Source organism: Armigeres subalbatus, chromosome 2 (assembly GCF_024139115.2).
Source record: "Armigeres subalbatus isolate Guangzhou_Male chromosome 2, GZ_Asu_2, whole genome shotgun sequence".
Classification (NCBI taxonomy): domain Eukaryota; kingdom Metazoa; phylum Arthropoda; class Insecta; order Diptera; family Culicidae; genus Armigeres; species Armigeres subalbatus.
In genome coordinates, this window is record NC_085140.1 from 5,310,471 (window position 1) to 5,335,683 (window position 25,213).

Below are 25,213 nucleotides of genomic sequence, written 5' to 3' on the forward strand. Positions count from 1 at the left end.
CGTTCTAGTACTTATGCTTCTACTGGCTTTACCATGATATATAACATTGTGCACTAATTTGGAATAAACGATCGAAGTAAGCCTTGCGCGCGGGCGGCTGCGTTTTATTTTCTGACAGCGATTTTTTTTTCTCTTGATTGCGTATAGCATTAAATTCGGCTGGTGCTACACCCCAGAAGTTTTCCGGATTTATATTCGTATACCACCGAATATATTTACTTGCATGTATAGCAAAGTGCGCGAATGTACTATCGAAAAGTGCGGTTGTATATGTACAGCAAATAAATAGGGGGAAAGACGGCTTTGGCAGGTTTTGTTTTATTATTGGCAGGGGGGTTTTTGTCGACCAAATTTTATGAAATTTGGCCACAATATTCTTTGATATGCAAAGAATGTTTAGGCCAAATTTGAGCCTACTCAGTCATAAAAAACTCTTCTACCAATAATAGAACAAAACCTGCCAAAGCCGTCATTCCCCCTAGGCGGTAATCAGTGCAATAATGTTGAATTTAAAATTAAAGAAAGTGGTTTCGTGGAAACTAGGAGTGTCTCCTTCTTTCTTCCTTATTGGTTCTATATTACAACTGGAAAATGGCCTACTTTTTAAACTTAGTATTCTTCTGAGTTCTCCAAATAAAAAGATGATCTATGATCTATGAATTATGTTGTTATTATATAGGTAATCCTTTATTTGATCCGTCTATGGCCGGAGCCTGTGCAGTACCTAATGGCTGTACGTCGCACAGTGGGACTAATTCCAAAAAAGCCGGTCAAAAATGTTAGAAGTGAATAAAATGTTCTAGCAGGCCACATATTGGGATATTTCATTGAATAGATGGTTTATCTTCTCGGCATCACCGAACCGTAAGCTAGACTTCCACTACCGGAGCGAGAGATGGGGCACCGGTCGTCGCAAGCACGCTATAATTCTCAAAGACAACGTGCTTGCACCAAATGATGTCCCATCAAATATCAATCACCTTTAATTGCCGATTTCAGAAGCCATTGCATTGCTAATGAAAAATGTATTCAATTATCAGAAATTGTAAAAATATGGAATTCGCCCCTAAACAAAGTGAAGTTATAGTAGAGGCACAAATATTACTGTACTTCATTTCATTTCATTTATTTACATCTAAACAGATAACACTGAATCAACAATTTGATGCCACAATGCACGGTTCGATGCCGCATCTCTCCATCCTCGGATACGCCCCACGCTCGCCAAGTCGTTCTGCACCTGGTCTGCCCATCTCGCTCGCTGCGCTCCACGCCGTCTCGTACCTGCCGGATCGGAAGCGAAAACCATCTTTGCAGGGTTGATGTCCGGCATTCTTGCAACATGTCCTGCCCATCGTACCCTTCCGGCTTTAGCTACCTTCTGGATACTGGGTTCGCCGTAGAGTTGGGCGAGCTCATGGTTCATTCTTCGCCGCCACACACCGTCTTCTTGTACACCGCCAAAGATGGTCCTAAGCACCCGTCTCTCGAATACTCCGAATGCTTGCAAGTCCTCCTCGAGCATTGTCCATGTTTCATGTCCGTAGAGGACAACCGGTCTTATAAGCGTCTTGTACATGACACATTTGGTGCGGTGGCGAATCTTTTTCGACCGAAGTTTCGTCTGGAGCCCGTAGTGGGCCCGACTTCCACAGATGATGCGCCTTCGTATTTCACGACTAACGTTGTTGTCAGCCGGCTGTTTTAACTGTACTCCAGCAGTCCTCAAGAGGGGCCCCATCGAGCTCACCCTCTTCCGGCAACGCTGCCTCGAGATGCTGCGCGTATGCAGTGGCGACATCAGGTTGCTTCAGTCGCTCTAGGTCGTACCGCGGCGGTCGTCGGTACCGAACATTGTTGATGACGGATAGTTTTGGACGCAGTTTAATCATCACCAGATAGTGGTCAGAGTCGATGTTAGCGCCACGATATGTCCTGACGTCGATAATGTCGGAGAAGTGCCGTCCATCAATCAGAACGTGGTCGATTTGTGATTCTGTCTGCAGTGGTGATCTCCAGGTGTACCGATACGGGAGGCTGTGTTGGAAGTAGGTGCTACGAATGGCCATATTCTTGGAGGCGGCGAAATCAATTAGTCGTAGGCCGTTTTCGTTCGTCAGCCGGTGAGCGCTGAACTTTCCAATAGTCGGTCTAAACTCCTCCTCTTGGCCAACCTGAGCGTTCAAATCTCCTATGATGATTTTGACGTCGTGGCTTGGGCAGCTGTCGTACTCACGTTCCAGCTGCGCGTAGAATGCGTCCTTATCATTATCAATGCTTCCGGAGTGTGGGCTATGGACGTTGATTATGCTGAAGTTGAAGAACCGGCCTTTGATCCTCAACCTGCACATTCTTTCATTGATCGGCCACCACCCGATCACGTGCCTTTGCATATCGCCCATCACTATGAAAGCTGTTCCCAGCTCATGTGTGTTGCCGCAGCTCTGGTAGATGGTATGATTACCTCTAAACGTTCGCACCATTGATCCCTTCCAACAAACCTCCTGCAGCGCTACGATGCCGAATCCACGGTCCTTGAGCACATCGGCGAGTATGCGTGTGCTCCCGATGAAGTTGAGAGTCCGTAGTCCCTTTTCGTCGCAGTGGTCTTCGCCGATGGTTCCGGTCCGTACTCTCTTGTTGATTGTTCGTTGCTTATTATTTTTAAAGGCTGGCTTGCAGACAATCCATGTAGAATGGTCGTTCCAATAGTTGGGAGTCGATTTTAAGCGAGGTTGCGAATCTTTAGCATGATAATTAGGCTTCTCAGAAGGCATCAGTGAAACGTGCAATTCAACAAAATACCCAGAATTTGTCTGTGATATCTATCACACCAGGGGCAGATACTTCTAGTCTAGTCTACACAATCGCGCAAGGGACAAATGCTTCATACAAAAAGTGTGTCGTGGGGGTGAGTGGGGTATAAAATGCTATTTTTGCGTTACGTAATCAATGGATCTTTCCTGCGGTGCGGTTTTCGTTCAGTGAAGTCTCAGGAATGTTGCTTTCAGCTATGTGGGTTCTCTTTTTGCCAGCGTTTGGAGGGGAGGCACTGTAGCCAGTGTAATAAAAGGTTTAGTTTCCCATACTAGCGTTCATACAAACTTGAACCGGCTTGCGCTCAACCAGTTTTTGTTCAAATCGGTTTTTGGAGGACACTCGGAGCATGGGACGGAATCGAGTGCGTGGTGGTAGGTACTGGGTCGTTTTTTGTAGGGTGGTAATATTCTTTGTTATTTTTTATAAATACGACACCAATACTACTACAGTATATGAGAGTTTTTATTGTACCAATACTTTCAAACCTTTATTTTGGTACTCAACCCACCTTCACCTTAATATAATCATTTCTTGGGAAATTCGGGAAACTAATAAATCGTTTTCTGGAATGGAAGCTCTAGTTCAGCCGCATGGTTCTCTCACGCCTAGAACCCGTGATGCTGGACAGCCTTGCGCGCGAATATTACATACCACCAGATAGTGGTCAGACCCTAGAAACATTATGATTTGGTTGCGAAGGCCGACTGAGGTCCCTCGTAGCTTAGTTGGTTAAAGCACCAGTCTAGCGTACTCTAGGGTCATGGGTTCGAGTCCCATCGAAGGGAAAGTGGTTTCCTCCAATACATTTTCCAAATCAATATCTTCCACATAACGTACATATTCACATATAAGTTTTCATAACATTGTAAATTAACGTCCAAGTCGGGTGGTTTAATCCCCGGAAATTGAACTGATTGAACTGAACTTGAGTTGCGTGCTCTTGCCTACGCAATGCGGTCGGGTCTGAGCTTGACGACCGACTGGCAAATAGCTTACACAACCTCACTTGATCAGAACAGTTGCTGATGAAGAATGTGTATAGCCGCCAGACATTCTAAATACTCACGCTCCTCTAATGTGGACGTGTACTATACACAAGTGGAAGTGTTGGCTTGAGAAATGGATTGCGAGTGATTTGACTATGCATCCAATTTGGGAATCTCGAGCTCGTTCAGTAGTCGCTAGGTTGCGAAGGCCGACGGAGGTCCTTCGTAGCTTAGTTGGTTAAAGCACCAGTCTAACGTACTGTAGGGTCATGGGTTAGAGTCCCATCGAAGGAAAAGTGGTTACCTCCAATACATTTTCCAAGTCAATATCTTCCACATAACGTACATATTCACATATGAGTTTTCATAACATTGGAAACATTATGATTTTCTGCTGGTTTTATCGAAGTCATGTAGAGCAAATAATGGCTTTCTTGACCGTTATAAAACTAAAATTGTTATTTGGGAGTCGATATTTGGGCCATGGTAAGTCCTCACATCTATGAAATCAGAGAAATGTCGACATGTCACCATAACATGATCCATTCCTCTGGTTGCGGCAAAATTGACTAGCCTCAGGCCGTTTTTATTGGTAGTCGGGTGGAGGCTCTCCTTTACATTTAGTAGGTGAAAAAACTCTTGAAAACTGTACATTTGCGTCGCCGATGATGAATTTCACGTCGTGATGTGGAAATTCTCCGTAGGTCTTGTCCAGGCGCTCATGAAACTCGTCCTTCACATCATCGGACAAACCATGGTTGGTGCGTATGCATTGAACTGAAGTATTTAACTAATTTCCAGTTATAGCATTCATGTGGTTAGCGACAACAGTCATCTAGGCGCGTTTGATGTGCAGTGTGGATTCGATTCCTGCCCTAGTGAGGAGAAAAAAGCGGAAAATTCTCTACTCGTTCACTGATAGTTCGATCGTACCAAATTTCATTTGGAAACAATAGGGCAGGATTTTACGTGCAAGGAAATCAGTTAAGGATAAGTGTACAAAATCGAGTTATTTTTTGCGCTTGTGGCAACACTGATTTTGAGTTTCTTGGTTTTCAAAAGTGGATATTCAATTTTCGTCTGGATGGAACAGAGGAACTTAACGAAATATTATTTTTTAAGTAAAACATGTAGCTTCTACCATGCAGTCGACTATTTCCATGAGAACACAATTGGGTTATTGAGCAAAGAAAAATATGAGGTTTTTTATAGTTTAAACTAAAGAGCATGCTTTTCTGATCTTCAACATATTTTTATTTTGTTTGTAAACCTTTTATTTATATTTTTGTATAGCAAACAATAAGCCATTTCAATCGATACAATGACACTAACATTCATAGAATGACAGTTAGCCCGTGCAGTATAAGAACAAATTTTTAGTCGGATTTTCGGGCTGAAAGTCTCGATAATAAAAACAAGAAAAAAAGTTTAGTCCCATATAAATTTAAAATGCAAATTAAAAATAGTTCCGGGGCTCCAAAAATTCTGAAAAATTGAGGTTAGGCTCAGTTTTTTATGCAGATTCAGAATATGTAAAAACATATATACCCCTAAACAACACAATTCTGGTCACACTCCAGTGTATTTTCAGTGCACGCGCTCCTGTGGCTCTGGAGTGCATTTTTTGACAGCTTGACATGACATTTAGAAAATTCAAATATCCCTCTGTCGTATCCAACACTTCTCTCGCAGCCGAAACACTCCACAAAATAACCTACAACGCGGAACGTGTCTTCACGTTTAAGATTCCCGGGATCGCCGTCTATCCGCGAGAAAATTCGTCAATAGACTGAAGCCTGTTACATGCTTTCTCTCTTTCGTACACAAATCGTCTTGATGATGCTTATTCACATCGACTCTCTCAAGTTACACAAACCACTCATATCCATCGTCTCCTTGCTTCCTTTTTTTCCTTCTCCGTTTCGCAAACCAGAATCGTTCTTTTCTGGTACATACGAATAAATATAAACATCATCAAGCAAATCATCCAACGCGTCATCGTCTCCAAATGGTTATGTAGGGGAAAATACCTATTCTTGGCAGTCTAAGACATTCGCCAAATTGAATGATAAAAATAATGAATAATTACACTAAAACACAGGTTAAACTGTACTGGTATACATTTGTATGCTCTTTCTTTGATGATTGGTGTTCACTAAATATAACAGCTTTTACCACAAACTCAGTAAATTTAATATAAAGTAACAGGTCAACATTTCTTCTATTGGCATAGCAATTTCTATTATCAGCAATGAATTTGCTCCCTTTAGCAACTAGACATGGAAGTAGAAAACTAGTAATGTATTGGTGCCAAATGCTGGTTGTTTATATCCTCCAGTAGTAAAATTCATTCATATTAATCGGCCGCACGCTCATCTCGCGTCACTCAATTTTGGAACAAACTTTATTGTTTATCAAAACTGGATTAAAACAAAACATGAATTTTTAGCCTTGGCATCATTTTTATGTCATGTAGACAGATAAGCAAAAGCATTTAAACACATTGTAAAACAAATTTAACCCACAAATTTAAAAAAAAAAACCTTATGCGGCCAACAAAAAACAGACGTGAATGGCAGATAGGGTACTCGTGTACCCAGATATTGACATTTTCATAACTATTACCATTTTCAAACTATTTGAATAAAGTTGGCCATTTTGGAGAAGGAAACTTATATGCTTTTTGTCCGCTGCCAAGATTTACATCTTTTGTCTTTTTGTAATGCCTTAGAGTCTACACGCGTAAGCAAAATTCTATCAACCAGTTTCAAATATACAACTTGCTCTTTGCGGTACTTACATGATATGTTTGTTTCATAAAAAAAATCATGGTGGTTGTGTGCAAGACACGACCGCTCGACGTAAACTACGTAAAACCACAGATAACAGATATTGAGGCTGGCATCCGATACGTGTGTAAACATCCGCAATCGTTAAATCAAATGTATTTTAAATTGGGACCGCGTTTGGCAATCGATTGGAGATGGCGCAAGGATCATTGTTATTGAAAACGCAGCCCAAATGCGGCTGTCAAATACATTGGCTGCGTTCAACGGTTGTTAATCAGCTGCGTTCGTATGTACTGCCGCAATCAGTTGAGTAGATGGCAGTAGTGGGCCAACGTATATCAATTCAAAAGTTTACACAGGATTTTCAATAAAATTTGTTCTAGCTTGAATATCTGTTATCTGTGGTAAAACCAAATCTATACACATAAGAATGAATTTTTGTCTGTCTGCCCTTATATACTAGGAAACGGCTTGAACATTTGTATGTAGAGGTTTTTGGGAACGATGAAGATTCTTATGATGGTATTACAAATAAAGTAAAAATTTCTGCTTTAATCGCAAATTTGCTAATTTCCAATACTTAACCGTCTTATAAAAAATGTTGTAAATATTTAATTAATCAATTTTAGGTGAAACGAAGCTCGTCGGTTCTGGTAGTATAGTATATTAACAATGTATTCCACCACGCGAGTCTTCATAATATTATGTTGAATAATAGGCAGCTCTGTCCTATCTAGCCGCTGGAGCCACCCCATTCTTACACTACGTTTCACAGTTGAATAATAGATAATACCCTAGAAGTAGGCAATTATTTATGGTTGAAATGCGCTATGTAGGAACGGGAATGGTTATGATTTTTTATGAGCTTGGAAAGTATTGAAGATGCCAAAGGAAAACGGTCTTGTCAGCCATATAAGGGTTAAAATACTACGGTCTTGCTATCACTTTTGATATAATTCATGGTCTGCGTAAAAATCTGAATAGAAGCATTTGTATTTTAACACTTTTTTAAAATAAATGCAACGCCGGATATTTTGTTCGTAGTTTTGCTAAAATCAAATCACATAGAATTGTGCGTGGTATCTTTTTAACGTGTGTTTGATATGCTCACAAACACATTCTCTCGCTCTATTCCGAAGTGTGCTGCTGTCAAAGAAAACGAACAGTCTCGATTTTATTTAGTGAAACATAGAGCAAATATTGCATAAATTTGCTCTTTATGGTGATAATCAAGTGATGATAAAGTGTAAAAAGTAGTTTACGTACTTAAATTGTCGTGCCATACGCAATTAAGAGGAGAAACAGGCGATCCAAAAAAGTAAGTAACAGTTTGCTTTTCGTGCGTTGCTTTCTTTGGCAATGCAATAATGGCAAGGATTTCGTAAGTGCAAATTTGTTTCGGTGATTAACTCATCAAATCTTGCTACTATTACACAAACAACTTATTCAAATGAAAGCTTAGACTTGAAATTGTGTGATTGAATCAAAATAATGTTCATAAATAGTGCATGTTTGCTGGAAAACGCAAATATTGTTGAGGGTGCCAACAACTGTCGCACCCTGCCAATGCCGTATTCTACCCTATTTACATCATGTAGAATATCAGCTTCGGAACATTATATGCACAGTGGTACAAGTAGTTATAAATTTTAAATCGAATTGAATTTTATATGAAATATAAAAGTCAATTATAATCGAAAACTCCCTTAGGTTCAAACCGGCTTATTAATCAATTTGATTTCTGGTATCTACTCACTACACCCTCTATTAGTTAAACTTACTTAGTTAAGACTATAAAATCGTTTAGATGGAGTAAAATCAAAGAGCAGAATTGTTTGCCCTGAGTGTGGGACAACACTGGTTCACACATTCCATGTTTCAGACAATAAACAAAACATTGCTTTAGTTGATGCTTACTACTCAAGAAGAATTGAAGAATCAACTTCATCTTCAACTTCGCAACTTCAGTATGATGGAATCATTCAAACAACTTGGGAACAGTTTTCTATAGTTGGAAAATATTCAATAATTACGGGAAACCAAAAAACTGTATGATTTTTGTATGATTTAGGAGGTTATCTGTATTAGCATTTAGGGAAGATCCATAAAGTACGTCACGCAAAAACTGGAGATTTTCAACCCCCCCTCCCCCCTTCGTCACACTTTTTGTATTAAAACTCCAAAATTTTTGTATGAGTCGTCACGCTGCTCGGAACCCCCCCTCCCCCCTAGGAGCGTGACGTACTTTGTGGATGGTCCCTTAATATTATGTGAAAGTATGTTTTGATTATATGTATTCACACTCGATGTGAAGCATCATAGTTTCCTATTTTATTATTTCGAAAAGTTAATGTGGTGGTGGTCCTTTCCATATAGTCATGATGGAACATCCCTTTTCTAAATGGGCTTTCAATTGATCGCATTCGGTGCTGTCTTTCCAAGCAGAGGAAGGGCAATTCTGAAAATAATATCCAATGAAAAATCCATTTCTTCAAAGTTATACCTAAAGCAACTCACGATAAACAACAGCGAGGGCATGCATTCGATGAAACTACCCGCCATCACACTACACCCTTGACCGTCTTTCTCCGCTCCAACTGCAGCCACTTTCTGGTAGCAGGTTTCAGCGGAACTCTTTGCAGCCGCTTGCCAATCAGCGGACGATCCCATCACGGCCACCATCTTACTAATTGCTGAATCCTTGTCCACCATTCCATCGGTCATGACGCCTTGCTGCTCAAACATGCACTGCGCCAAGCACTGCAACAAACAAGTTCAGGTTAATGTAGAAATTTTGTTCAAACGGAAGAAATGACTCACGTTATGATTTGGCGGCAAATTACCCGACTTAAGCTCATCGATTGGCACCGGAAACTTCGAAAGACATTCAGTGAACTTCTCTTTGGGTGGTATGACCTTTGGAGCTTTGCAGCATTCCATCGGTGATTCATCATTTGGTGAAGCCAAACATTCTGGGCTGATTTGCATGCCGTTAACCTGCAGATTTGTGATTGATTTATTTATGGTATACGATCATAGGTTTCGATATTACCGCTGCGACCAGCCCGATCGCACAAAGTAGAGTGAAGCAGAACTTCATGTTGGCAGAATGTGCGTTCACTGTACTGCCCTTCTACGCATAATTGTCCCATGTTACCCTTGATGAAAAATCTCAAACTCGAGTCAATTTGTCCCACTGAAAAAATTAAGTTGTTGTCTGATGATAATAGAGGCTGAAAACCGTTTAAATAAGTAGGGATTCGTTTTATGTCCTGGAAAAGTGTTGCCTACGCTCATAACATTCCGAAAATATTTGATAAATTTGAGAATCGAATCGATTCTTAAATTGGTGGGACAATGTGACTCGAGTTTGAATTTTTTCATCAAAGGTAACATGGGACAATTATGCGTAGAACGGCAGTGTAAGAGATGGGTTCTAAAATGGTTCTTCGTCAGAGCAACGGTGGTCTGGTGCTTTTAAACAGATTTTGGCGATCGAATGTAGTGACCGTAAAATTGATTTTTGGAAGACGAAAATTGTAACTGCCAATTACCTACACGGACTGAAATTCTGAATGGTGGGTGATGAACATGCGAAATTCAGCAAACTCGTTTCGATAATGATCAGTGAAAAGTGCGTATCAGCATATGCTTTAGAGCGGTGTCATTGTCGTTTGCTGATAATTCTATTCGTTTAACATGCGATGTCTGTTTTAATAAATAGGTCCATTTCGACAATTCGCAAATTATATGAGATCATGATGATTCTTATTAGTTTCGATAACCACAAATAAAAATAGTATGCAAAGAAAGTTAAATGAAAGATAATAGTCCGAATATTAATCTAGTGGCAAAAGTGCATGTTGCATTTATCTCATTGATAAAACTCTCAGATTTACCAACATCTGGCACCATATAGTCACTCACAGTAGCAGTAATAGAAATAATAGTAGGTAATTTGTTTTTTTATCATACTTTAGTAGGATTAATAAAAAAAAGTATTATGCCTCCGTGATTGACAAAGTAGTGCGTAGGTGAGAAATCGGTCGACTTTTCATCAGGGTTTCAGCCATACCAGACGTGAGAAAAATTTAATCGCTGCCCATCTTAGCGATAACACAGCCAAGGTCAAGCTTCGCCAGCTGATTAGAAATAATGTATTGGGTAAGGGACAATAGAGATGGTCTGAGATGTTGAGGTCAAAACACGTGTTTGTAAAGTTACAATGTCTTACGAAATACAGATGAATCAATAGTCCCCTGACGCTTCGGATGTAACGAAATTCAGACCAACAAATGTTGCCAACTTGCTGCCTATCTAAGGTGGCCGAAAGGTTCGTCAACTATCTGTCAACAAGATTTTGAATGGGAGAGAAATCTAGGAAACTTTTGCCATATCCACACCAAACACAGCCGAATGGCCTTTAAAAACACAACGGTCGACTCAAAGCTCACCAAATGACTGATTCACTCATACACATCCTCGCTTCACTCGACCGCAGTCTGAAGTTAAACCCCAATTTGATCACCTAATTTTTTTTCAACGCATGTCATATTTATCTATTTACACGGCGTGTCCAGTAGAACAATATTATTACAAAAAAACTCTAATTGGTCTCTAACAGTGTGATGCCTTTCTAGCTCGTTCGAAAGGTGTCAAAAACATATAAGAAAAGTCTAAAAAAACACTTATAGGTGTATAGGACTTATTTTTTACATTTGTTTATACGCATTGTAAAAATTGCTGTCCAACGCAACTTGCAAGCAAATCGGATGAGGTTGAGTGCCCAAAAAAAATCAAGTGCCCGGGTCTAGCTTACAGAAAATTGTTTTTTTGCCATAACTTTTGAGCCTGATCGGGTCAATTTTCAATCCGAAACAATGGGACAGGATTTTTCGTCGAACGCAACTTGTAGCGAATAAATCGGTTAAGGATAAGTGCCCTAAAATTGAGTGAGTTTCATGCACGGAATTTGCCTATGAAAATTGTATTTCTACCTTAACTTCTGAGCCCACAGATCAATCTGGCCCATTATCAATAGACTTTCAGAAAAATATATTAGCTCTTTTAGTGGAATGTATTCAACCGTCTAAGACGAATTAAGTACTCTCCATTTAATTCCACCAGTTAATTTTCGTTATCTTTGCAGATACGTATTTCGACTACAACTGTGTGGTCGTCTTCAGTGTCTCGTACAAGTCGAGTCAAGTACGAGACACTGAAGACGACCACACAGTTGTGGTCGAAATACGTATCTGCAAAGATAACGAAAATTAACTGGTGGAATTAAATGGAGAGTACTTAATTCGTCTTAGACGGTTGAATAGACTTTCAGTTTTCTGTGTCGAGTCAAGTACGAGACACTGAAGACGGCCTTACTGTTGAGGTCGAAATACGTTTCTGTCAAGATACAATTAAGTGGTGGAATTCAATGGGATTGTATTAACTCGTCTTATGACAAGTGAAGACATTCCACTAAAAAGCTCAACATAATATTCTTATTTTTTTTTTGCTTTTTAAGTGTATATATTTAATTATGAATTTTGCCTTCTTTCAGACAAGGGCTGTACAGACATTGCAGTTAGGTTTTAACAAAATGTGTTCTCATGAAGCGATATACTTTTTGTTATTTTATAAATTATTCATATTCACGATGGACGTTTCTCCGCGATCAATTTAAATACTCGTATTGCTTATGAGTAACACAATACGAAAAATATTCGTGCTGTACGTCGTCGCGCTGCAGATAATTGAATAAGTTCAAAATCAGCTTCACGTATCTTACAAATCCTGTTCCTTTCAGTTTTATAATAAATTGACATCATCCTTCAGTATTGCGACATCCATTCACCCAGAAAAAAACGTGTAAAGCTTCAATCTTTCTGAATAGTAAAATGTGTTCGTTTAATGAAATTCGGTTATAACTATATATTGGACCACATACGTCCAGTGAAATAAATATCCGATGAATATGAATTTTCATGGTAAGCCTTAGAGATCAAATTCAAAAAGTTTGACATATCTATCTGAAAATTGAAATCAACTTAGTCATACTTTTCCAGTGGCTATTATTTAGTGATAATGATATAATATCTACCATCCTAGTGAAATTACGCGCCTGATTCTGCTGCAATACTCATTAGTCATTACGTTGTAGTATGCTTTTTGAGACAAGTGTCAATAACACCAAACAGTTTATATGTTGCTATGGAAATTTCAGGAAAATCACAACGTAAATCTTTCACACATCATTTCAAGATGGACCACGAGCAGGATCAGTTAAACCAGCAATGCTGGAAAGATTGTTTCGATTACGAACTTTCGGATTCACCGATAAAAAGAATAATGAAGATCCATCTACGGCCTCTGGGAACTGTGATCTGGCGAAGTAGCATTTAGCAGCGGAATGAAAGAAGTGATACGCAAAGAGGCTCTGCCAAATACACCACTGAGGCATTCCACGGGGGCATGTCAGTCGATCCTGAGCGACCATTTCGAAAATATTTGAAACTCTGCACAGTTTTTCAATTTTTTCGTCATTTTTCGATATCAAATCTTCATATTGAGTCACGACTAACTTTTCAAAAGGGTGTATGTGAAAATGGTTCAAAAATATTTAAAAAGCTGCACAGCAAAAACGGAATGTTCGATTGTTATGATTTTTTCAGCAAAGTTAGACAACTAAATGGTGATTCTTAAGAAAATGTGCACAGTAAAAAAAAAATTTTTTTTGCCTTTAAAAATATCATTTTGTCACAAAACTCAAATATCTCAAAACCCTATCTTTTTCGAACGTAATTTTTTAGGGAAAACGGTCCATTATATTAGCTATCTACCATAAAAATTTGGTGATGGTAAACTAATAAACAAAAAAGTTATGACATTTCAAACATTTCACAATTTTCATATTTAGTAAAAAAAATTTTTTTTCTGTGTAAGTTATTTCGAGAATTGCAGTTTGATGCAGATTTTATTGTTAAGGGACGTGATTTAACCAAGTTGTTTTCATGATATTTTGATTTAATTATTCATAGCATCTATAAGAAACTTAGACACGATCCAGTGTTGTGATCAAAAGTATTGATAGTGTCATAATTTTCATTGCACGTGACTGGCGAAAAATTCTTTTAATAGTGTTGAAACCTGTTGATAATAACGTTGATAGAAACATATCAGAAATGTTATTTTTAAGACAAAAGCTGCAAAATCAAAGATTTATATACACGTGTACGTCTATAGTTTACCTGCAAAAATATACCTCTTAGAGAATAGACTTTATGATCGGGAGGAAACGGGTATCTTCAACAACAACAAATGCATGATAGGTACATACCATGACAATGCTCACGAAAAGCAAAAAAATTACTACTACTAAGGTTGTTAAAGATCTTATAGTAATTTTTTCTTCAGTCAAGCAAATGACACCAAACTAGTCAGTAAAAACTTAAAAGTGATTTTGTTTATTGAAATATTACGAACAACATGAGTAGCCGCTTTCTCAACTGTTGTAGGCCGTTTGATGGAAAAAGTGTTCAAAAGAGTTACGAAATCTCACCGAAAGCACCATAGATAAACTGAAAGCGACTGGTTATGCTCCAATGTCCACATTGAATACAAATTTACGCATTTGCACGTCCTGCCGTCTAAACGTTGACAAAAGAGCAATCTGTATATCATCGGTTGAGCAGAGCGCAGGAAGTTCGAAAACGACAGCAACTGAGGAATTGCCAGATGTATCGACAACAACTGAGGAATTACCAGAAGTATTAAGTGCTGAGAGCCTTGCCACCGTACCATCAGCGAAATCTGTTTCAACAAATCAATCGGAAGATGAGTGTATCCAAAAGGTCAACAGAGCGATTCCAAGCAACAGCATCAAAATTTAAGAAAATTTTTAATTCATGATTTTCTATTGAGTTGAAACTTTGCACAGTTTTTCAATTTCATCTAAATCGTCATTTTTCGATATCAAATTTTCATATTGAGTCACGACTAACTTTTCAAAAGGGTGTATGTGAAAATGGTTCAAAAATATTTAAAAAGCTGCACAGCAAAAACGGAATGTTCGATTGTTATGATTTTTTCAGCAAAGTTAGACAACTAAATGGTGATTCTTAAGAAAATGTGCACAGTAAAAAAAATTTTTTGCCTTTAAAAATATCATTTTGTCACAAAAACTCAAATATCTCAAAACCCTATCTTTTTCGAACGTAATTTTTTAGGAAAACGGTCCATTATATTAGCTATCTACCATAAAAATTTGGTGATGGTAAGCTAATAAACAAAAAGTTATGACATTTCAAACATTTCACAATTTTCACATATAGTAAACAAAAAAATTTCCGTGTATTTTTTTTTTCAAGAATCGCAGTTTGATGCTGATTTTATTGTTAAGGGCCTTGCGTGAGTTAAACAAGTTGTTTGTATGATATTCCATATTTATGTATTCATCGATATTATGTATATTATATGTATAAATATTATATGTATGAATAAGTAAAATGAATTAATATTATCCTAAGTATTAAATTAAATGTGGCAGTTACACAATGTTGTTATAGAAACTCTAAGAGTTTTGGGTTTGAATTTTGGTATGGGTTATGATATCATGAAAACAGTTTATTAATACTTATTTTTATTTATTTTTATTCAAATTTTTAAAATATCGAACACTTTTGAATTATTATCAGCACAGTTTGAGTATAGTTTTGCTTTAATTTTATTTTCCGACAATGGAATGAAACAGTGAAATTTTTGGGATCGTTTTCGCGTTATTAAATTGCTCGCTGAGCTCTGAAGCCTTTATTTCGTACTCTTCAGTAGTAGTAAAACAAAATGATAATTTGGTTAAATCTTTTTCTTTTCTACGATTTGCCCAATCAAAAAGTTCTTTCGCAGTTTTAATTGGATGCTCACGTTCTTTGGCTTAACTTGCTCTTGTGGCCATGCGCTTTATTGTTCCTCCAATAGCATCACAAGGACCTTTGCCATGTGATGTAGCAAAAAAATGCCATTCTGCATCAATTCCGTACATTGATTTAAATTGACATAGGCTCGAAAAATTCTTACGATTTTGTACTGCGACGCTGCTGCATCAGACATGAAATATATCTTTTGACTTCTTTATGCTTATCAACGCGTAAAAGTTAATCATTTTTCAATGAACAAGTTTACGGATACTGAATCGTGTCTTAAATCTTCGGAAATTATAATAAAACTTAAGTGTTCAATTTGCGTACTTCCATTAAAATAAATAACGAATGGATGAATTGTAGCTTGTTGTACGTTCCAGTGATGGGACTGCACTTCATCTTGCAATACAAAGCTGTAATTTTCAGAAAATCACAAATGACTAAAAATTCACCATTTTGTAATGTATTTTCGTATTTTTAAAAAGCTGGATTGTTCTGTTTTAATGAAATCGTGAGGGATTAAACTTTCTAATTTCAAGCAAAATATGACACAAACTCATCTACAGGTTTTACAATAGTTTCTATGTCACACCTATCCGTGGTCACCCATTGCTCAAATGATAACTGATCAATATATTTTTCTTCAAACTCAGCGAATAAAGTATTTTCCAATGATGAAGAATCTGGACAATCCGAACAAGATCGTAGATAGCAATTTGATGTTGTATTTTCACACAAAAGTCTACCAGTTAACATTTTAATATCCTTTGTTAAATTGATTCTTTTCAAACTATGTAAAATAAGATTAATATTCTCATGGGTTGTGCACACACACACATTATGTGTTCCTGAATTGGAAAGAAGCTTACATTGCCTTGGCCGAAGGCTTGCAAATGAGGAAAAACCTATTTTAATATTATCGTGAATTTCCTTGAAGCGTGTGTACGCTTCTTTCAAAGTCGTCATCATTAATCGTTTTTGGATTGCTTGACGCTTTCCATCTTTTTTTTACTGATACATAATCTTTTTGACCAGGCATAGCTCGACTTACTTCATCATCTTCAAAATATTGAACTACTATTTCTTTTGTCTCATCTGTTAATGCAGTACTAGACCTAGTATATTTGGTTGAAAGACAGTTATTCTTTAATTGTTTTGCCTCTTTTACTGTATTTCTATTGATTTTGAACTCAGCAATGGCATCCTGAATAGACCACGAACTTGGCAGCATCGACAAAATCAATAATTTTTCTTTCCTTGTCGTGGCTGCATTCGAGAACCTTTCCTTCATATTTATAATTACCTCATCGTAGTCTGTATTTTCCACATCATCAGGTCCTAATTTGAAGAGGTTTCTTCGTACAGCTTCGTTTATTTCACGGTATTTTTTCTCCGGGTAATAAACGTAGTCCATCTTACTCCATTTAATCGGAGTCACTTTTATCCCAGCTATGCCCTCGTTAAAGCGTTCGATGAACTTGATGACTTGGGTGAAGCTCGTGAAGCTCAGTTGCACTTGATCCAGCTCTTGAAGGCAGGTGGTTTTCATTTACACAAGTGGGCATCAAACTGTAAAGAGCTTTTGAGCACGATACCACTATCAGATCGTGAAGAGTTGGTCAGCATTGAAGGGATGGGTGTGAATGACGTCATCAAAACGCTTGGGCTGCTGTGGAACCCGTCCGATGATAAATTGATCTTCGTTGCAAAGCCGTCTCCTGGCATAGATAAACCGACGAAGCGTCAAGTGCTGTCGTTGGTTGCAAGCATGTTCGATCCGTTGGGACTGGCTGCTCCGGTGATTCTCGTTGGAAAGATGCTGATGAAGAACATATGGAGTGAGCAGAATGATTGGGATGAAGAATTAAGTGAAGAATTAAAAAAGTGTTGGAATTATTTCCTAAAGTGCTTGAGTGATGTGAAGAATATCCAAATTCCTCGTCAAGTAGTGGCACAAGGTGCAATCGCTTTCGAACTTCATGAATTTGGTGATGCGTCTTTGGAGGCGTACGGAGCTTGTGTCTACATAAGCTCGATTGTTCCTGGGGAGCCATATGAGGTGAAGCTATTGACTGCAAAGTCGAAGATAGTGCCAAAATCGGTGTTGACTATTCCGCGTAGAGAACTTTTAGCGGCGTTACTGCTATATCGTCTGGTGAAAAAGGTGATGGCCACGTTGAAGATCTCCTTCCGGCGTGTTATAAGTGTTTGTAAGAAACAGAGTGTGTGAGATTACCTCTAACGGTTCTGACTTTGAGTGGTGTTATGTAAACACTACAGACAATCCAGCTGACATTGTGTCACGCGGGCTTCCTGCTGCAGAGTTGGCCGTTAGTGATTTATGGTGGAATGGTCCAATGTTTTTGCGAGAGGAATTTTGCGAAAAAGTGATTCCAGAACCATTGCTGGATGAAGATATTCCTGAATTAAAGACCGCTGTCGTCTTGGGCACGATGGTGGAACTGGAATGGTTACCGGTGTTCGAAAAGTTTGAAAGTTTCCGTAAGCTTCAGCGAGTAGTTTCTTTTGTGCTGCGTTTCTGTCGGAACTGTAAGGAGAAGAATAAGCAGAAGCGTATCATTTCATCGTTCCCAACTATAAGCGAGATGCAGAATGCCTTGAAGGTAATTGTACGTGTGGTGCAAAGCCATGAGTTTCCAGCGAAAGTTTCTAATCTGGAAGCAGGTGAGTTCCCCAAGAAACTTAAATCATTGAATCCGTATCTCGACGATGGGGTTTTACGAGTGGGTGGTCGTCTACGCCACTCAAATCTACCGTATACAACCAAGCATCAGTGGATTTTGCCAAATCGAAGTTCCGTAGTAGACAGCCTCATCAGGTGCATCCATCGTGAAAATTTGCACATTGGCCCGTCTGCCTTATTAGCAACTTTGCGCAGACAATTTTGGATTGTGCATGGTCGCTCTGCGGTGCGTAAAATTACACGTGGCTGTGTCCGATGTTTCAAGGTCCATCCGAAGGTGGCTGGGCAATTTATGGGAGATCTTCCATCAAGCCGTTGCGATCGAGCCCCGGCATTCCAGAAGGTGGGATTAGATTTTGCCGGTCCCTTTCTAATCAAGCAAACACATAGGAAGGCTGCACCAGTTAAGGGATATGTTTGCGTGTTTATCCTTATGGTGACAAAGGGAATCCATCTCGAGGCTGTCGAGAATTTGACTTCGGATGCATTCCTCGCTGCCTTTCATCGATTTGTGTCTCGTCGCGGCATTCCGGAAGAGGTGTTTTCGGACAACGGGACTAATTATGTTGGTGCCAAGAAGGAATTGCGGGAGTTGTCCAATCTGTTTAAGGAGCAAGCAAAGGAAAGGAAATTATTTGAATTTTGTCAACCACGTGAAATTAGTTGGAAAATGATTCCACCCAGTTCACCTCATATGGGTGGGTTGTGGGAAGAAGAGCATGAAGGCCATGTAACACTGCTTCCCTAACCATGATGGAATTTTCGACATTGCTATGTAAAATTGAAGCTCTGCTAAACTCTCGGCTACTTTATGCTCATTCGGAAGATGCTATGGACCCGGAACCTCTCACTCCCGGTCATTTTTTGATCGATCGTCCGTTATATGCAATTTCGGAACCGACATACGAAGAAATACCAATCAACCGTCTATCCCGCTGGCAGTACGTACAGAAACTTCGAGACAACTTTTGGAAGCGTTGGTACCGAGAGTACTTAGTAGAGCTACAGGTAAGAAGCAAATGGACGAAACAGGCTGCCAATGTTCGTCCGGGGATGGTGGTAATGATAAAGGAGGACAACTTACCGCCTCAAGTTTGGAAGCTGGGAATCATTCAGAAGACGTTTCCTGGAGCTGATGGATTGACACGTGTCGTCGATCTACAGACTCGATCTGGAATTCAAAGACGGCCAATACATAAGCTGGCGCCGCTTCCAATCCTGGATAATTGAAGCCTGCTTGAAGCCATCGCCGGGGGAGGATGTTCGGGCTGCGTCCTGACAGCTCGAAGAATTTTTCACTTTTGACTGTTGTTGTTTGAGCTAGCCACCCTATAACCAGAGACCGGCGGAGTGAAAAACTGTCGATATGGCAACGTATGAAAATGCATGAAATCGTGAAAATAATACTGGCATCACTTGAACTTTTTGCTTGCTTCTTATGGATGCAAAAAGTAAACAAGTCGAATTGGAACCGCTTTTGATGGTTCGATTGGAAACAAGATGGCGTCTTCGCCGATCTCTTATTGTAGTATTTCTAGTTTGAGCTATGTATGACCCGCTTACTTCGATTTGTTTGGCAGCAATTTTTGGCAGAATTTTTAGCGCGCATGAAGCTGGGAGAAAAAGCTTTTTGTGCGATCAGTTAGCATTCAGCGTCCGTCGCGATCGGGAGCAATTTATAATCGTTATTAATATTACCAAATCTTTGTTGAAAAATGGAGCAGTAAATCTAGTGTTAAAATTAAGCTAAGTGTTTTATTTAAGAAGGATCTCCGTATTCCACTTCGTACCTACCCCGATACAGTCCGCTACTCGACAGAGGGCTTCCTATAGATTTCGAAGTCTAATGTTGCATTTGTTCCCTTGATAACCAGTAGATCTAAGAAAGGTAATTTACCTTCATTTTTCTCCTTGTGGGTGAATTTGATGTCTTTATGCACGTTGTTTATCGCTTCCAAAATCTTGGGTAGATCTTTCCGGTTGATAATGCTGAAAATGTCGTCCACGTATCTCCACCATTTCTCGGGTAGTACTCCTTGTTCCTCTAGGTTGTCCTCCAAATTCGCCATGAATAATTCGCACAAAAACGGTGATAGCGGATTTCCCATAGGTGCACCCTTCGTTTGTTTGTAGAAGCTTCCACGGAATGTAAAGTAGTTCTCATTCATGCATAATCTTGCAAGCTTGAGATACATCTTTACTTTTCCTCGCCATGCTGTATCCGTCCGTTGTTCTAGTAGCCAATCCTCCAAAAGGTTCAGAGCATCCTTCACTGGAACGCTTGGGAACAATGCCGCTACGTCGAATGATACCATGATGTCCTCTTCTCCGATGTTTCCTGATTCCAATATCCTCTTGGTGAACTCCTGGGTGTTTACAACTGATCTGCTGGGGAATAGCTTCGGCATACTCTGGAACTCCTTGACTAACCACTTGGCCAAGTTTTGTATAGGGGACCCCACTGATGAAACTATTTCTCGCATCTCTGTACCTGGCTTATGTATCTTTGGTAGTCCTTTGATCCTTGGTAACACAGGGTTCGTCATTTTAACCCGGGCTTCTCCGATGATCGTCTTGCATTCCTTTATCGTTTTATCCGTAAGTCGGATTAGTCCGGGTGAGAGCGGGGTCTTCTCCCCATCTATTGGGTCAATCTGGGTAACGAGAGCTAGATTATATTATTGTATGTACGAACTTTCTTCTGGAAGAAGATTCTCTATTCATCCCGTGGATTCGCATAAGTGTCTTTGCTTATGGAACCACCCCACCCATGACCCTTCATGCAGGAGTTTGATGAAATTCAAACAGTAGTATAATCATGATCAAATCGTTTTCCAGATATGGCCAGTGCTATCGGCAGGTGCCTTGCTGCAATAGATGGTAGTATCATCATCATCATCATCATCATTAAAACAAGTTCTCCGAATGTTATCAATAATGAATATCGAGGGTGCTGAAAAGACAGGAACACTGTCTTCAACCAGAGGTCGTTCAGACTGAACACTAAAAGCATGAGCCAACGGAAATGATACATAACATCCAGTGAGAGTGGAGAAATTTTCGACCACGAAAAGTTTTCTACTTACCGGGCGGGAAATCGAACCCGAATTGCATAGCACATGCGTCTAGATAATTGTCGTCGTTAATCGCACGGCCACGAAGCACAGTGCTTCAAAAGAGATGTGCTACACAGTTGGCAAAAAAATTGCTCTTTTATTTTTCACAATTCTTAACAATCAAATAAAATTCATTCTCTGCTTCGAAAATTCGTAAAAAATTACCAAAAAATTGAAATGACAGTCAGTATAGTAGAGAAGAACGTAATTATTACGTCAATACTGCCGCAGACCTCCTTAGTAGAGTCGACTATAAAGCCAGATGGTGCCTCTGATACATTCCCCTCTCGACCGTCAAATACTTCATCGAAGAGCAATAAAACCTCACTAAGCTGGATTCGCGAATGGGACGCACAATAGCTCCGTTACTTTCGGAAAATTACACGTACCTTAGCGCCTTAACAGTCCTTCTTGTTCTTTAAGACCAACATGGTATCCCGATCAGCACTGAGTACATGCAGCCTACAGGGTCTTTTTAGCCAAACTTACGATATCTGCACCTTTCAGAACACTACGCTGCACTGTTACAAATACCAGTTCGTGAGAGACCATTACGCAATACTCAACACAGCCGCAAAGCTCTGAATGTGATGTCAATGGTAAGGGAGAAATCATATGCGTCTGAAAATTGTCGATAATTGTTCTACTTTAGATACGTTTGTTGACATGAACAACTAGAAAAATGTGTTCCTTGTTTAACAGCCACTGATAAATCATTCCATATAATTGCTTCGTATCTACATTATAATTCTCCACTGTTCGTTATGATGACAAATATTTGTCAGGTTTATCCGGACATCTATCAAACCGATTAGAAATCGATATCGATATCCGACAAATATTTGTTATTAGGCAAAGATTCTAGCCCATCAATGAGTCAAACGAGCATCCGAATGCTAACTTTTGCTTCAAGCGATCACAAGCTGGATTTTTCGTCCAAACTGCGACTGGGCAAAGCTGAAAAAAATAAAACTAAAATTTCCATACATTGCCCTCAGTAGTAGCTCTAATCGCCTTACCTGGAATAATTTGGTTTTAACGCAATTAAGAAAACCTTCCGGTGCAAAACTGCATGCCTTACGTCCGGGTTTGGGCGCAACTGGAACAGCTTTGTAAGCCGCATTGTTGTTCACCAAATTATAGCACTCATCGACCACTGCGTTGATGAGGGGAATGAAGTACGCATCCAAGCTGAGACTTTGGGCGAAGGCACGTTTGGCGGCTTCTTTATCGATGGTGTTATTGCTGAAAGCATTGAGCGTCGTCAAAAGGCATTGAGCGATGCACTAACATGGAGAAATTACTTATTCGTTCGTTCCGATCATCCGACCTGCAGATTAGCTAACTTACACAACCCTCCATTCGCTGAACTCCCGGGACGGCCAGAGTCATCGGGTTCTCCATCATACAGCGAGCCACCACACCTTGACTCACAAGCAAGGGCATTCGGCAACAGTCGAGAATCTTTTTCTGATTACCCTCAATGCACGATGTGTCATCTGGTTTTGGTTGAGCTGTTGAGGATCTTATCAGCAACAAAATCACGACCAACGTTGAAACCGCCGATGTAGCCATTTCCCGGAGAACAGCTTTGGAAAAATCTTTGTTGTTTACCTACAGCTAGCTTATATAGCCTAAACAAACATTGGAATTATGGAAGTGCAAGGTACCTCAAGCAGAACTCAATTCAATTGAGAAATAATCATTTTAGATCATCGGCATAAAAACTACGAATGAAACATTTTTTAGTTGAATTTAATGAGCACTACTGATGATGTACTAGCTTGACATGTAACAGCAAAAAAGGTTTGCAAGCGCTTCTCATTTGACAGTTACTTTTGAATGGAAACTATAAAATATCTAAATTAAAGATTGGTAATGTGTGGAAGTTCTCTGACGAACTTTCTGTTCATGAAAATCGACTCTCCTAGACCCCACGACCAGAACGGTATTTTTACGAGAATAATTGAATTAAAACTTATTTACCTCAAGTTGAGTAAAAATGCATACATTATTGTGGGATAAAATAAACGAATACACGAAAATTATTCATACTTTGCACAAAATTATGCATTCGGTAGAAGGCGGAGGAAGCATTCGGACGGATGAAGTTTCTGCCGAATATAGGCATTAGGGATATTATTATTATTATTATTCTATTATTAAGCATATTATTGCAGCAGACGGTTCCCGCTGACATTGGGAACATTATACGTTATCTTTCGTCTAAATCAGGATTGGAATGTAGAGCCATTGAAGAAGAAGAAGAGGGGTTCAGGTGCGACGAACTCACTGGCCGCTCGCAGCTTTAAATGAACTCTGAAAACACCTTATTTGGGTTTTCTTCATTTTCTGAGCTTACGTCAAATCTTGCCGTAAGACCTAATTCTGGTGACACTTTGTTGCTAAAATGTCATCTTCAAGGTGAAAATAATCCCATCGTGGATAATCGTGATTTGGTTCATCCATTCGAATTTTAATCCAAATCCAATCCAATCCAAATCCAATCCAAATCCAATCCAAATCCAATCCAAATCCAATCCAAATCCAATCCAAATCCAATCCAAATCCAATCAATCCAATCCAAATCCAATCCAAATCCAATCCAAATCCAATCCAAATCCAATCCAAATCCAATCCAAATCCATCCAAATCAATCAAATCCAATCCAAATCAATCCAAATCAATCAAATCAATCAAATCCAACCAAATCCAATCCAAATCAATCCAAATCAATCCAAATCGTCAAGTCAATCAGTCGATCGGTCAGATCCAGTCCAGGTCAGTCCAATCAATCCAAGTCCAGTCCAGATCAGTCAAATCCAGGTCAGTCCAGTCAGTCCAGATCCAGTCCAGGTCAGTCCAGATCGGTCAGTCAGTCCAGGTCAGTCCAGATCCAGTCCAGATCAGTCCAGATCAGTCCAGTCAGTCAAGTCCAGTCCAAGTCCAGTCCAGATCAGTCCAAGGTCAGTCCAGATCCAGTCCAGGTCAGTCCAGTCAGTCCAGGTCAGTCCAGATCCAGTCCAGTCAGTCCAGGTCCAGTCCAGATCAGTCCAGGTCAAGTCCAGATCAGTCCAAGTCCAGTCCAGTCAGATCCAGTCCAGATCAGTCAGGTCCAGTCCAGATCAGATCAGGTCAGTCCAGGTCAGTCCAGATCCAGTCCAGGTCAGTCCAGATCCAGTCCAGGTCCAGTCAGATCCAGTCCAGATCGGTCAGGTCAGTCCAGGTCCAGTCCAGATCAGTCCAGGTCAGTCCAGATCCAGTCAGATCAGGTCCAGGTCAGTCCAGATCAGTCAGGTCAGTCCAGGTCAGGTCCAGGTCGATCCAGTCAGGAGTCAGGTCAGGTCAGTCCAGATCCAGTCCAGTCAGTCCAGATCCAGTCCAGATCCAGTCAGGTCAGTCCAGATCCAGTCCAGTCCAGTCCAGATCCAGTCCAGGTCAGTCAGAGTCAGATCCAGTCCAGATCAGTCAGTCAGTCAGATCAGTCCAGATCCAGTCCAGGTCGGTCGAGGTCAGTCCAGATCGATCAGTCGGTCCAGATCCAGTCGATCCAGTCAGATCCAGTCCAGGTCAGTCAGGTCGGTCCAGGTCGGTCAGATCCAGTCCAGAGTCCAGTCGTCAGTCGGTCAGTCCAGATCAGTCCGGTCAGTCCAGATCCAGTCCAGGTCAGTCCAGGTCAGTCAGTCAGTCCAGGTCGGTCCAGGTCCAGTCCAGTCAGTCCAGGTCGGTCCAGGTCGGTCAGATCAGTCAGATCCGGTCAGGTCGGTCAGATCCAGTCCAGATCCCAGGTCGGTCCAGATCCAGTCCAGGTCCAGTCCAGGTCCAGTCCAGGTCAGTCAGTCAGATCCAGTCAGTCGGTCAGATCCAGTCCAGATCAGTCCAGATC

At 40.0% G+C, this 25,213-nt stretch overlaps 3 protein-coding genes and 1 non-coding gene across 4 annotated transcripts in view; 1 reads left to right on the top strand and 3 right to left on the bottom strand.

Annotated features, from left to right (window-relative positions):
• Nucleotides 1-25,213, bottom strand: part of LOC134213966 (uncharacterized) — a 408,814-nt gene that overhangs the window by 27,691 nt on the left and 355,910 nt on the right. The gene's annotated exons all lie outside the window — the stretch shown is intronic.
• On the top strand, nucleotides 4,026-4,100 carry Trnav-aac (transfer RNA valine (anticodon AAC)). Its single transcript has one exon. It is a non-coding gene; the product is annotated as a tRNA-Val (tRNA).
• Nucleotides 8,651-9,804, bottom strand: LOC134213960 (general odorant-binding protein 67-like). Its single transcript, XM_062693412.1, has 5 exons — nucleotides 9,648-9,804; nucleotides 9,416-9,592; nucleotides 9,113-9,355; nucleotides 8,856-9,053; nucleotides 8,651-8,686 (listed from the first exon to the last, which is right to left on the bottom strand). Exons 1-4 carry the CDS (start codon nucleotides 9,693-9,695, stop codon nucleotides 8,943-8,945), a joined length of 579 nt encoding a protein of 192 aa, XP_062549396.1. The 5' UTR covers nucleotides 9,696-9,804; the 3' UTR covers nucleotides 8,651-8,686; nucleotides 8,856-8,942.
• On the bottom strand, nucleotides 21,993-22,902 carry LOC134213961 (general odorant-binding protein 67-like). Its single transcript, XM_062693413.1, has 3 exons — nucleotides 22,678-22,902; nucleotides 22,347-22,613; nucleotides 21,993-22,284 (listed from the first exon to the last, which is right to left on the bottom strand). The coding sequence occupies exons 1-3, from the start codon at nucleotides 22,900-22,902 to the stop codon at nucleotides 22,189-22,191; spliced, it is 588 nt and encodes a 195-aa protein (XP_062549397.1). The 3' UTR covers nucleotides 21,993-22,188.